The following is a 14,190-nucleotide window of genomic DNA, read 5'->3' on the forward strand; positions in this document are numbered from 1 at the left end:
GGGCTCCCTGGCGGGCGACACCAAAAGAGTGTTTGCCTAAGGTAAGGTAGCGCAGAAGGAGGTCTCACGAGACATGCATTGACAACCGTTTGACTCGTTATTATTGCTCCCATGCATCACTTGCCGTGCCGTCGCCCCGTCTCCCTCAGCGAGGGCTTCTCTCCAAAACATTGGGCTCCGTCGTCGTCGCATCCAATACCACTCCTACTGCGAAATTCCCCCTTTTGCTGGGGAACGACCCAGCTCGTCGCGCCAACAAAATCTTAGAAACCCGCACGACCCGCGCGCGCACGAGCCAGCACGCGACGCTTGCTATCGATGCTGCTGCTGTTGCTTCTGCTCCCGCCACTGCACTGCCACGGGCTGTTGTTCCCGCTTCCTGACGTGTTACTGAAGCAAGCACCATCCCCAAGGCCACCGCCGCCCAGACGAGTGGCTGTCCAGGCGCTCAGTTGAAACAGCCCTGATGAGGCGAGGCTCTCTCTCTCTTTCATTACGTACTGGTCTGATCACGTTTCCTTTGGCCCCGCGCGTGGCCCTGGCCGGGTGCAATTTCGCTTCACTGCAGAGCCCGGGCCTCCCCAGGTTTTTTAATCGCGCCAACATCGCCGGTCCCATTTACACCCTCGTGACCTTGCCAGGGAGGAAGCGGGCTAATGGTCACGTGACTCTTTGTATCAATCAAGCATGAACACTACGGCGCCAGTAGAGTAACTAACCCTCCTCCTCTGCATCAATAGCTTTGGGCGCACTGTCCACGTCTGCGTTTCAGGGGACGTGAAACAAACGGGAAAGCCATCCCAATCAAATGGGCCCCACGGAACAATTGCCCGTGGCTCAAAGCGCACGCACGCACGCACGGTCACCGACATGTCTGTCGGGGCTTGTCACTCACTCACTCACTCACTTGCCCGACGTGGCCCTGCATCTCGAGCACCACGTGTGCGACGGTTCCTCGATGTACGTAGTACGTACAACTAGTTGAACGTAGTGCAGGGAAATGGATGCTGCAGAGATGAGACAAAGGCAGTCACCTACAGTTCCGAACGAAGTGTGTGAATGACGGGACGGTAGCATCGCCCGTTGCTCCAGCCCGCGCGCATCACCAGCGCTGTCTGACTGTCGCGGGTGCCCGTGGTCATCGTCGCATATATTGGCGAAGAGAAAAGGGCTGGGATGACAGATCGATTCGTGGCGTCAGCGGCAGCGCCCCGATCGGAATCCGCCCAGACCGCCTTTCCCCCAGGAGTGTGCCGCCAGCCAGCCAGCCAGCCAGCCGCAAGCTGTGTACGACAAGGCTGGGGTGTCGCATTGGCGGCGACGCCTCATCAGATCGCCAAGTCGTCGGCTTGCGCCATCAAGAGTCGGACGGCGTATGCCAAGTGCTGGGCAACGGCAGCCAAAGAGCTCCGCATCCGACGACACTCACAAGAGTTCACGCATGGCGACAAGTACAACACTCGATTTGGAATCCCATCATCGCGCGAAAATGAGCACGCGAGTCGCTCGCGTGCAGCTGAAAAATGCATAGCTATATTCATGCTCATTATGTCCTGGGTATCAACCATATCTTGGCCATACAGCACACGCACACATAATCCAAGATTGTCGCAACAGTCCTCTCCCCCACGTCTCTGCCGCGCTCGTGCCCCCGGCTCAAGCGAGCCAGTACCAGGCCTTTTGCAGCCAGTTCTTGGGGACACGCTCCTCATCCATGGCCTCGAGCTCGTCCATCTCCTTCTTGCCGGTGACGGCGTCGACCTGGTCCAGGGGGATGCACAGAGGGGTGCGGAACCAAATCTTGTGGCCAATGTACAGGACCAGGAAAACCGGCAGGGTGATGTAGGCGGCAATAAAGTCCTTGGCCTTGAAGGGGATGAAGGTCTGGAAGCCGTTGGTGATGGTGAGCAGCGAGACCACCACGAGGACGATCCAGGTGGCGTAGGGCTGCAGCGGCGTCTTGTAGGGCAGGACATGCAGCATGTTGTTGTAGATCATGGCCTTGCGGAAGCGCAGGTAGGTGATCATGACGACGATCCACGCGATGAATCCGGAAATGGTGGAGATGTTGACGAACCAGTTGAAGACGGTGGCGCCCGTGTTGGACACGTTGAGGTACGCGAGCAGACCGAAGGCCCAGGTGAAGAGGACCGCGACCCACGGAACGCCGCGGCGATTGGTGCGGTTAAAGAACTTGGGGGCCTGGCCGGTGAGGGACATGGAGTACAGCACACGGCTTCCCGAGTAGAGGAAGGAGTTGCCGGCGGACCAGGCCGAGGTGAGGATGGCGGCGTTGATGATGTGGTTCAGGACGGGGATGCCGACGCGCTGGATGCCGATGACGAAGGGGGATGCGCTGGCGTTGGAGGCGCCCAGCAGCTGCGGGTCGTCCGAGGGCACCAGGATGCCGATGATGAGGGACGAGATGCCGTAGAAGATGGCCAGGCGCCAGACGAAGCGGCGGGCGGCCTTGGGGATGTTGCGGCGCGGGGAGACGGTCTCGCCGGCGGCGATAGCGATGAGCTCGGGCGAGGTGATGAAGGCGAAGCCCGCCGAGACAAAGGCGTGCCAGTAGCCGAGGAAGCGGCCAGCGTCGCCGTCGGCCTTGTAAGGGACAAAAGCACCCGGGTCCTTCCAGTAGTGGAAGCCGAGAATGCCGTCTTGGTTGGGGGCGCCGCCGAAGAAAATGACGACGCCGAGAATGATGAGGCCGCAGATGGTGATGAGCTTGATGCTGGCGAACCAGAACTCAGCCTCGCCGAAGAAGCTAACGGCGATGATGTTGAGCAGCAGCATGACGATGAGGACGATGGTGATCCAGACGGCGATGTTGACGTTGGCGCCCCAGTAGTCGATGACGATGCCGGCGGCGGTGGCCTCGGCGCCCACCAGCATGGCGTAGGCGTACCAGTAATTCCAACCCGCGGCAAAAGCCAAGCTGGGGTCGACGAAACGGTCGACAAAGTAGGGGACGGTGATGCCGCGCATGGGCAGGTACGTGACCATCTCGGCGAGGTTGTTCATGACATTCCACACAATCATCAACATGGACAGGTAGGCCATGAAGAGCGGCGCGGGGCCGGTGCTGGCGAGGATACCGCCAGAGCCGACGAACAATCCAGTGCCGATGGCGCCGCCGAGGGCGAGGAATTGAATGTGGCGCGACTTGAGGCCGCGAGCGAGCTGGTCGTGCTGCTCGGCCAGGTTATACTCGTTGGTCGTCTCGCCAGGCCGACTGGCCTCGACATTTAGGCCGTAGCCCGTCTCCTCTTTCTTTTCCATCATGGCTGCGGTGCGCGCGCGTGGTGTCTCGCCTGCTCGAACCGCTGATGTTCTAAATAGTAACCTGGTGCGGGCGGGAATGCGCGCGGGGAGCGGGGGCTTGTCGCAGACGACCGAGTTGCGTGTCGTAGACGCTGTCCGTTGTTTGCGTGCCAACTATAACAGCCCTGTAGGTGCCGAACCGGCAGTTGAGTCCCAAGTACGTGGGATGGTTGTTGGCGGCAGTTGCAGCAGGGCTCTCCCCGTCTCAAGCCAACAGCGGGCAGCAGTTTCGCAACGGGTGGTGATGTGAGGGCCAACCCGGTCGAGAGATGGTGACAGAGGTCGAAAGGAAGGAAGAGGGAGGAGAGGCGAGAGGGATGCGGAAGAAAAAGAGAATGAAGCCAGGCAATGCACAGCTCGGAAGGGAGAGAGGAGGGGAGGAAGAGAGGGAGCAGCCAGAGGAACACATAAAAAGAAAGAGCCGCTGCGGCGCGGCGGCCATGATAAGAAGAAGCATGGATCGGGGTAAGAAAAGTGGGATGGGGATGCGCGGTCTGAATGCATATGGCGGATGTGCGAACGCAGGAGGCGCAAGCCAAAGCCCAGGCCGTTCTCAGCCTGGGGCGCCCCCAGATGTGGAGAAGCCCGGCGCCCGTGGCCGCTAGGGATTTGCCTGGGGCTGGAGGGCAGCAGGCAGTTCGGGGAGGGGCGCGCCCCACCAGCCCCGGGGGGACCGCTTGGGGGGAGTTGGAGGAGGAGGGGGGGGATAGATGCCAGGACGGTGTGGTGGTGGGCTGGCGTGCATGGATGCATGGATGCATGAAGCGAGCCCATCGTGGTCGCGAGGTCAGTGAGAGGTGGGCAGGTTATTTTGCCATGCGATGCAGCCGTGTGTCAGTCAGGCGCTGCGCTGCGCTGATCTGCTGCTGATGCTCATACGGGATGGGATGCTGGAAGAGCCTGGCCTAGTATTGCTGGTGCCTCGCTGCGCTGTCGCTGTTGCCTTCGATAAGGTAGCACCACCAGCGGGGGAGGGGGGCGGCACCCAACAGTGGAGTGGTCGCCGGGCTGTGGCTGCCATCACTGATGACGGGATGGGGATGGGATGCAACAGCACCACCTGTGCACCATCTCTCCCGCAGCCCGCCAGCGAACCACCCGCCGGCGCGGGCCAACAACCTTACACGGCATCGGGCAGGGTTGGGCTGGATGGACCCAGAGGGCGCGAGGGGGGGCAGGGATCGCAAGGAGGGCAGCCCTGGAGATGTAGGTGGTGGGCTTGGATATTCGGATAAAATAGAAAACGATGCGTTTGATTGATCCATTGATACAGTGCACCACTGGTAATTCTGTACGACTATTCTTCTTTATTTCCTGTTCAAACTCCGTTGTTGCTTGCAAGGTTGCTTGCTGACACTCGTCCGGTCGGAAGGATGCTTATGGCGGTCGCATGGGGGGTGTCGCTTAGGTGCGCCGACGTCATCGCAACGCCGCCCCCAGCGAAGCGCCAACCAGCAAACCCTCCCCCAACGGCACACACCAAAACTGTTTTCCGCCCGCATTCGACTAGCACTCGGCATCAGGCGCAACAACGGCCGCATCAGCATTGCTGGCTGATATCTTGGGCGCATTGTTGCACATGAATCTTAGAGTACGTATAATACAATACAATACCGCACAGCAGCCCGCCCATCTCCCCTGGTCTGTCGATCGGCTTTTCGTAGTGCGTTGAGCCTGGCTGGATGGCTGGCTTCCTCACCTCGACGCCCACGTGCTCTCATGATCCCTTGTCGCCCACATAACTACGTTACTACCCCGTACACTTTATTTCCCCAGAGCCGCGCGTGAGCTGATTCACGCGGAGCCATCCATGTGCGGAGGCGAGATGGAGTCACGTCTCGGGGGTGCTAGCGAGGCGAGTCTCCGTTGGCGGGCCCGGTTGCTTTGTTCTTTGTGAGCCTCTTTTGCCTACGCGACCGCCCAATTCTCCACCCGCATCGCCTCCGACTCGACCGACTCGTGCCCGAGTTCATCAGGCAAGGTTCCCCCGGTCTTTCGGAGCGCCGCATTCGACGTCGCCTTCTCGGATACGTACGAAATACGTCGCGACAGTACTACTAGAAGCATGGCCCGGGTCGGCGACTCGTCAACGCCCTCTCATCAATTACTGGCGCGCCCTTTCCCGGCGCCTCTTTTTGCGATTGTGCCTCGCCTCGCCGTCGCCTTCCTGCTCTCGGCAAGGAAACTCCCACTACTGTACCACGACAGCGAGCTGTGTGAGGCTCGTTGTCGAAATCGAATGATGAAAAAGTGGCAAAAGTGCGGCGTTAACTACCTTGTACCTACTACGCCTCTTGCGACACACGAGGCACATGTATGGCTCGGCATGCCCGTCCCCCCTGGCGCACCCCCGTCTTCAGCGCCCTGACCACCCATTCGCCGGCGTCTGCCTGCCTGCCGCCCGTTCGTCGTGGCGTGTCGGTTTCTTGTCTGCCCTGGGCGCCCGCCGGGCGTGAGAGGTGTTTTGCCCGTTTTCCCTTGCCTTTTTTGTGCGAAGTGGTCGCTGCGGACAACGTGCATGCTATAACTACTATGCGCGCACGACTTTTTATGTGCGCCCCTCCACAGGTAATGCCCTGTCTGTCTGACGGGCTGGCTGTATCCGGTCATGGCGAGCCTGTGGCCGAAGCCTCACCTAAGTGGGAGTTTCTTCCCCCCTCATCAGCGACGGCCGCATTATTACCTAGCTACCTAGCTACCTAAGTGTCGTTCCAGTATGTGACTTAGTATTGCCTGTTCTTGCCTTCTACTTGGTCGCGAGTCAAGTCCAGTCCCATCCAACAAAACAAAACATGTCACGACACCCCATCTGCGTGCGGGGTGGATCTCACACTCGCTCGCTCGCTCGCTCCCAACACCAAACAGCAACAACGGGCGCGCGCACGCCAGCCACCTTCTTCGGCCGCTACTGCACGCATCCCATGCAGCGCGCACAGAACAGGGCAGACTTGGCACCTCCTCTGAGCGGGGTGTGTGTGTGGAACCATCCATCTAATGGATCCCTCCAACCCGCTGGGATGGGGGGGATGCGGGCCCCACCCACAAACAAGAAGCGCCGCCCCCTCGCCGACGAAAGCCGCGTGCGGCAGGCAGGCAGATATGGGCAAGACAAGAAACCGGCGTCTTGGGTCGCCTGGTTCTTCCTCTCCAGTGTCTCGTTTCTCATTCATCCATCCAGTCAGTCCCCACGCCTGCGCGGGAGGTCGCGGCTCAAGGACAACACGCGCAACCTGCCATGGGCGGGGCCCCAGGCGCCCACAATGGGGTCCAACGAGATGAGGCCATCGTCAAGATCGCTCGCTTCAGAACGCCAAAATCCTAGTGTCTGGGGAAGAGAAAGGGGAGAAAAGCTGGGGAAGAAAGGAGATGCGACGGAGCGCTCCGTTCCCTTGATTTTTCCCCGCTACCCCGGCCTTGCTTCGCTTGAGGGGCCCCCGTCCCGTCGTCGTGACCTCGTATGTATTTGTCTATCTGTCGCCCGCGACGGATGATGCAGGCTTTGTCGCGACAGCACTACTCGGGCAGCTTTGGCGGAGGACCAGTGGCGAGGTGGCGCCGCAAGGGTGGAGAACGGGTGCCTGGCCAGCAAGCAGCCCAGAGCCCCCAGGGCTTCCAGAAGCCTGCAGCCGCGCTCTAGGGCGCCGCCCTCCCATCACCTACCTCATCCCATCAGGTCCCTTCCGTCTACGTATGACACCATCCACCCCCGTGCCCGACAGACCGAACACGCGCCTGCGCCGCCTCACACCGCGCCTCGAGCGCTCGGTCTGCCAAGGACCGTATCCCGGTGCGTCCACCGACGCCGCAGGGGGCCAGGTGCCTATCACGGAGCGAGCGGATGTGCTGGAGCGCCCGTGCTCGACAGCGCTGCAAGGCAAGATGCCCAAAGCCTCGCTCGGCCTTTCGGGACTGAACGGACAGTGCATCGCATCCTCTCTCTCTCTCTCCGAGCGAGCAGCCCTCTCCCCGAGTAACACCGACGAGTTTGCTTCTCTCGTCGTCTTATCAACAATGCCAGGGGACACCCATGCTTGCCCGCTCGGCGACAGCTTCACGATGCCTCATCCTCCCCCACCGCCCCTCTCTTGGCGGCTGCTGCTGCCGCTGTTGGCTGGCTGGCTGGCTGGCTGGCTGGCTGGCTGCTCGCCCCATACCGTACACTTACTGTAGGTAGTATATATCGCGCGAGCTTCATCCTCCACCCAGTCCCGATAAGGGCACGGGGCGGGCACGACCATGCGGCCACGGCGGCGAGGGAGAGAGAGTCTCTCTACTCCCGAGCCGGTCATGCGTGCGGGATGTGTTCGAGAACTCGTCCACGCTTCGGCTCCCCAAGGCTCAATCCATTCAGCGGCGGCGCGCCTGCCCTGCTACTAACGGTCCACGGGCGGTTTCAGCCCCAGCAATCGCCTTACCGCATTTATTATGTGCGTTGTCCTTTTTACTACGGAGTACAGTAGCATTTCAATGGTCGAGATGAGGGCCCGGCATGCACGCACCATCGTCCCGCACTGCCGCTCCGGGATCCAGGCTCTTTGTTTCGCGCCACCGCCGCCGCCGCCAATGGGTGAATGAGTGTTTCCACGAGCGCAAAGAGAGAAAAAAAAGTGAGGTTGGTGGCTGGTGGTGGTCATGCAGAGCCGGCCCTGGCACCGCCATGAATGCCGTGCGTTGCCCGGGGGCTGACGGCAAGCCTCCGGCGCAGCAGCAGCACACGGACGCGCTTGCGCTGCTGCGCGCATCCCGCAACCGCGTTCACGTACCTATCCTATCCTGTACATAACTAATATAACGTACATAATATATATCTGCTCTACTGAATCCCTTGCCTGCTTGCCATCGTGGCGGAGCGCGCGGCACATCCGCCCGGCTGGTCCTGTATCACTTCACTTCAGCGTTACACTGACGAGCGAGTGAGACCCTCCCGATGGGCCTCCCGCCCCAGCGGCTCCGCAACCGGATGGTTCCCCCCCTTGCAACAAGGCAAAGCACCGGGTCCCGGCAACAAGGTCCCCCCTCTCTTACTCATGAGCATGAGCATGAGGGGTCCTCTCCCCCCCATGCTGTCGGCGGGCCAAGAAACGCGACTTTGCGCCGGCTCATCAGTGCTCATCTGGAATCATGCAAGGTCTGACTGAGGGTCTCCTTGGCAAAACGGAAGTGTGGTATCGGCGGTGTGATTATGTTTCCCTGGGTCACCAGATAACTACAGTGGGTGTAACTAGTTACCGGACGGCTGACTTCGGCCCCTCTCTGCTTCGTAATATAGACTGTCAGTGCTATCGCCAAATCCAGAAGCAAAGGGATTCAAACAATGCAACTCTTCTCGGGGGGCCGGCCAACTGCTCAGCATGACTTTCCGTTCCGCGCCGTTTCGCCACGCCAAGCTCGAGACTGGCTGCCCTCACCATGCCTCGCGACTTTTGGGCTCGGAGGCGCGTGCTTCATGTCAAACCAATGTGGTCCGTCTCATATCAGTCGCTGCACCCCTACCTATGCCAGTGCTGCTACTATTCCCAGAGCTCATATCAGCGTTGTGCAACCTCCTACTGCATGCTCTCGTACATTCATACCTCGAAAAGGCGCCAATGTCGCAGCCATCCATCATCCCTTGCCTCCTGCCACAAACACACGCCGCGCCATCAATCCTACCTACGGGCTGAGCCGAGGCGCAGGTCCCTCTGTCAACCCGTTCATTTGGATGTCTTGGACTGATTGAAAAGCCCATAGTTGGTAGACACTTGGACCTCGCCCTGGTATATTTTTGGGCGTGCGTAGCTGGTCTATCAAGTTTCCGGCAGCTGCTGGACGCTGGATGTATGCATGCATGGCTTAATTGAATGCGCCACACGCACGCCATAGGGCAATCAGTGCCGTGTGCCACTTGCTTCCTGTCGCAGAATCGAAGCATCTGTTCTTGCCTTGTGATCAAGCATGGTGGCTTGCTTCCTGCTCATATCGATGAATTGTTGGCCCAGCTCGCCGCCTCGCAAAGGTGCAACTGGTATAGGGTAGCGATATCCCGACAGCTTTACACGCCGGTCCTGATATAGGGGGGAAAATAAAGACCAAGAGGAAGGAAGATAGAAGATGGATAGAAGATGAAACAATATACAAGAATATATATACATACAACATAACGGGTCTTCTCTTTCGACTAGTCGCTTAGACAGTATAGTTTGTGTCCCATGATGGTGCTCGTACCCGAAGCTGCATCACTTACATGACGGATTCGGCACCCTTTTCGCCAAAAAGGAGACGTAGCGAGGCACGACGAGCCGTCCCAGCGGCAGCTTGTTTATCCAATTTTCTACTGCTCGTATAAGCGCCCCATCGAGGGGCCAGTGACGGTCAGCTATCATGCCATTGGAAAAATGATGGCGGCAGACTGCCGCATACAACATTCAAGCCATCCCCCCTATGTCCTCCGCTCAACTAAGCACCCTACTCTTTGTTGTCGCGACGCCGGCTGTCGACGGCCTCGTCGTCGTCGTATCCCTTGGACACCATGCTAATGTGCCGAATCAGCCCGTCCTCCCCGTCCTCGTGCACCGCGTGCCCCTTGCTGATGCTGAGCAGGCTGTCCCGCATCAGCAGCTCGTAGTACCCCGTCGCGAAGAGCGTGGCGGGGATGTTGACGAGCACGCTGATGGGCGTGTACCCCATGTAGGTGAAGGCCTCCTTGCCGAAGAAGATGGCCGCGACGATGCGCATCCCCAGGTCGCGGGCCATGTTGGTGCTGATGGTGATGTCGGCGAAGCCCCATACCATGGCGGCGTAGGCGAGGCCGATGACGAAGGGGGCGCCGGTGGCGCTGACGAACGGGTTCGCGGGGTCGAGGCACGACCAGATGACGAGGCCGATGAAGGCGTCGACGAAGAACTCGGTGAGGAAGACGTACCCCAGGTTCGTCTGGTCGGGGTTCGGGAACGGGCAGAGGATGCTGGCGGGCGCGCCGTTGGCCACCAGGGGCTTCCCGGCGGCGAGCAGCTCGGCCTTCATGTCGGAGATTTGCGGCCAGTACATGCCCATGACGAGGAGCCCCGCGACAAAGGACCCGAGGATCTGGCTGAAGATGTAGTACGGCACCTTCTTGGTCGGGAACCCCTGCCAGAGCCAGAGCGCGACGGTGATGGCCGGGTTGAAGTGGCCTCCGGACGTCGGGGCGCAGGTGATGATGGCAAAGGCGATGCCGAGCGCAAAGGCCCAGCCGATCTGGAAGAGGCTGCCAAAGGCCGCGACGCCGAGGGGGTTGGTGCCGTTGAGCGTGAAGGAGGCTATGGAGGCCGTCCCGGTGAAGACGTAGAAGAAGACGCCCGTGGCCTCGGCCAGGCACTCGCGGAGCCACCGCGGACGGCGCTCCTCGAAGTTGAGCTTGCGCTGGGTGACGGGCTTGGGGGCGACGACGTTTCGAGTGACGTGTCGCTGGATGGCATGCGTCACACCCAGCTCCACTGCGAGCGAGCGAGCAGAAGGAGTCAGCTGGCGCTCCTCGGCTCGTTCAAGCTTATATTATACCATGGGGGGGGGGGGACTCACAGTCGTTGGTGCGAAGCCTGTTCGCTCTGTCGTCGGAAGACATGATGGCTATCAAAACCTGTATATGGCGACGGCAGCCTGAGCAGCGACTGAGTCTGCTAAACCGACGGATAGTCTGGAGAGACCGGGGGAATCGAGGCGAGACGAGTATCCGGGACGGGACGGCGGGCACACCGGCTATTAATCAAGATGTCCGTGGCCCCCCATGCCCTACGTATGCGTTCTCTCCTCATCCCTACTACTTCGCACACCAGCGTACGTGTACCGCGCTGTACAAAGTACGTGCTCGACGGGCAAACGGTCAGGGGTGCGACGTTCCGCTAGCCCATGCGTTCTACTTAGTAGTACTACTAGATATGTAGGTTGCCAGCACAATCCGCCGGAGCCCACATCTCCTATCCCTTACACAGCCGTAGGCCCAGTTCTAGGTTATGTTGCCTGCTCCACCGCCGCTCGCTACCTTGCTTATAGTTCGATCTTGCGGAGGTTTATATGGCAAATAGGCGTAGTGCGATATATGCATGGGATAGATCTGCGGTACCACCGTCCAAGAGCCGGATCTCTATAAGACGAGAGAAGAACCCGTCGTCAGTGTCACTCTGATTTCTCTTCTCGAGAACCCCGCAAGCAACCTTAGGGTTGCCTCACTACGACGATTAAAAAGATGTTTCACGTCCATGCCTCGGTACACTCATGAGTAATTGATGGCCACGTCCCTGGACTTTGATGCAGCACAGCAGTCAAACCGGGTGTCAATGGTACGTAGGCGGGGGAGCAGTTGGATACGTACTAATTTAGTAGCAGGCACTTCCCCGCGAGATCCACCCCCCCTAGTGGGTTTTGTCTGCCTTTTTTGGCGTCGATGACGACCAAGAGGGGGGGGAGAAAGTCGGCGAGGCGGCGAGGGGCCGGCTTGTCGCCGCGGCCGGAAGAGAAGGCGACGACGTTGAGCTGCCGCCGCACCATATCCAGCGCTGCCACGGAGCCGTCTTTGCCGTGCAGACAGCCACGCTGGCGCAAAACCGGCAATATTTCCGTCCCCCCTCCCAGATCGATCCAAAGCCCCAAGAACAAGCCCCGGGATGGGGGGCTGTCTGCCTAGAGAATGCCCGTCGTGCGCCGCCAACTGGGCATGGCATGGTATGGCATCAATGTACGTCAACGACCCGCGGCCGCGCTTTGCTTCTTCGCAAGACGAACCGTTGTCCGATGGATCCGCTTCACCGAGCGAGCAGGCGACGGATGCACCCGCTTCACCGAACGGGCCTGCTTGCGGGCGCAGCAGCAGCCATGTTGCCCGAAGCGTTGTCTCCGCCCACCCGCCGCCGCCCTCTGGTCCCCATCGACACGTTATGCATATCTTCAAAGGTAATCTCGAGCCCCGACTTTTTTTTCCATCTGCGGCCCGGCTGCAGCAGAGCGGGCCTCTCCGGTGGAGGTATAGCTCGTATGTGCCTACATACGTGGTGCCTACAATATAAAGTACGTCGTAGTAGTAGTACTAAACATTAGTAGTAAGTAGTGGTGGTAGTGCTTCGTGATACGACTAGCGTTGTTGTCTGCCAGTGGATATCGTCGTCGTCGTCGGACGGGCGGAACGGAGTCGCTGCTGCGGTGGCTCGATCCTGGATGTGACTCTCAGCAAGGGAAGGGGGGCAGTCGAACAAACAAGCAGGGAAACTCTTTGCGCGTCCACGGCGGCGGTGATGATGATGATGAGTAAGTGAGGTGTTGGCAACGTATCCATCCTTCCATTCATCCTCTGCTCACGTCAACATCCCATCCTTAACCGCCAGCGGGAATGACTATAGCTGCGCCTGCCGGCTGTCAACAACAGACGACGCTCAACGTTTCAACACGCTCCCATCAAACCCCCCCGTTCCATCGGTTCATCAGACGCCCAGACGGCGTCGAGCCCAGCCACGCCGCATGATCCGCGCCCCCTCGCTCGCACCACGGCCAGCAGCATCCTGATCCTGGTTCACTGCCTGACAGCCGAGGCATCGCATCGCCGCGCCCCATCAGCTCAACATCAACAACCCCCTCCCCAAACATCAACTGCATCCAACCTGGGAAGCCACGCAAGTGCCGTCTGCCCGTCACAACCGGACATGTCCTTCTCCATTTCGCCACGGCGCTGCAAAAGTGCGGGCCCATGAACCTCGGGACCCGCTCCTTTACCCCCCCCTATTACCCGTCTCCAGACTTCATCGCAGGGTTCACCCCGCAGTTGAGTCTGGCACTGACACCGCCGCTCACGCCCGCGACTCGGTAACTACCCAAGCTACCATTACCACCACCACCACTTCTCCTACTAGTAAGTCAGTAGTCAGTTAGCTGGTCTCGGGGAACCGATGCTTCCGGCAAGCACATGCATATGTAGACGGAGCGTCCAGCACAGCCTCACGGCGGCGGACTTTGAAGCTCCAGTGAGAAACGAAACTGTAAGCTAGTAAGGGTATGCCGTATAGCTACGTCCAGAGTCCAGACGGGGTGCCTGTCGCTGCCGCCCGTCGACCACGCTGGCGCCGGCGTGCGGCCAACCTGCAATGGAGGAGTAGCGATGTAGGAATCCGTCGCGCGTTCGCTTTGTTTGTCAGAAGCCAACATGGATTACGTCTGTTAATGTTTTGGCAATATGTACTTTGTATATTGTAGCCCATATTCTTCTCAAGTCCCAGAGACATGCTTCTGTACAATGTCTCTCCTCCACGTCGAACTGATAATTCGCTGACCAAAACCCCACAACAGCGCTACCCCATGCCCGGCACCTTTGGCGTGCTTTAGTGTGTGGGTAAGGCATCATCGTCACCGCCCCGGACCTCTTGAGCATCTGGCTTCGTACTCCTTGCCCTGCCGCTACGTAGCTCCCCTTCCTCCTCCGTCTTAGCCACCTTGAATAGATTTGCGGCCATGTTTTCTGCCAAAGCCCGCAAAAGCGTGTGCATCGCGTCGAGGAACTCCTTCCCGTCTGTCCTATTCAGGGGTTCTCCGAGCGGAGTACTACCGCGGGCCAGTCGTCTCTTCGAGCTCATTCGCTCAACAGCCCGAGCTCGACAGTGTGTAGCCCTCAGCTCACTCTTTGTCATGCCTCGGTAATAACCACCAGGAAGACACTTGGCGGGGTCTTGGGGTGGGCGCGCCAGCAAGGCGCTGGTCCAGGGAGGACCGTATGTCGGGTGACGCTGTGGAGAGTCGTCGCACCGTCTTTCTTATGGACTGCCTGCCACTTGCCAATTCGTAGAACATATATACCTCTGGGCGTTTGCAATGGATGCATGGGTATTCTTTTCGTGAACAAGAGTGTGAAGGTGCCCTCTAGGAATC

At 59.5% G+C, this 14,190-nt stretch overlaps 3 protein-coding genes across 3 annotated transcripts; all 3 read right to left on the minus strand.

Annotated features, from left to right (window-relative positions):
• Positions 1–1,516: 1,516 nt before the first annotated feature.
• On the minus strand, positions 1,517–3,767 carry JDV02_000425 (uncharacterized protein). Its single transcript, XM_047981229.1, has one exon. It carries the CDS (start codon positions 3,283–3,285, stop codon positions 1,657–1,659), a length of 1,629 nt encoding a protein of 542 aa, XP_047837187.1. The 5' UTR covers positions 3,286–3,767; the 3' UTR covers positions 1,517–1,656.
• A 6,001-nt stretch (positions 3,768–9,768) lies between these two features.
• Positions 9,769–10,906, minus strand: JDV02_000426 (uncharacterized protein; the record flags this gene model as incomplete). Its single annotated transcript, XM_047981230.1, has 2 exons — positions 9,769–10,778; positions 10,864–10,906. The coding sequence occupies 2 exons, from the start codon at positions 10,904–10,906 to the stop codon at positions 9,769–9,771; spliced, it is 1,053 nt and encodes a 350-aa protein (XP_047837188.1).
• A 2,740-nt stretch (positions 10,907–13,646) lies between these two features.
• JDV02_000427 (uncharacterized protein) lies at positions 13,647–13,952 on the minus strand (the record flags this gene model as incomplete). The annotated part of the gene is made up of 1 exon (XM_047981231.1): positions 13,647–13,952. The coding sequence occupies one exon, from the start codon at positions 13,950–13,952 to the stop codon at positions 13,647–13,649; it is 306 nt and encodes a 101-aa protein (XP_047837189.1).
• Between the last annotated feature and the right edge of the window lie 238 nt (positions 13,953–14,190).

This window comes from Purpureocillium takamizusanense, chromosome 1, assembly GCF_022605165.1.
Source record: "Purpureocillium takamizusanense chromosome 1, complete sequence".
Taxonomy (NCBI): Eukaryota; Fungi; Ascomycota; class Sordariomycetes; order Hypocreales; family Ophiocordycipitaceae; genus Purpureocillium; species Purpureocillium takamizusanense.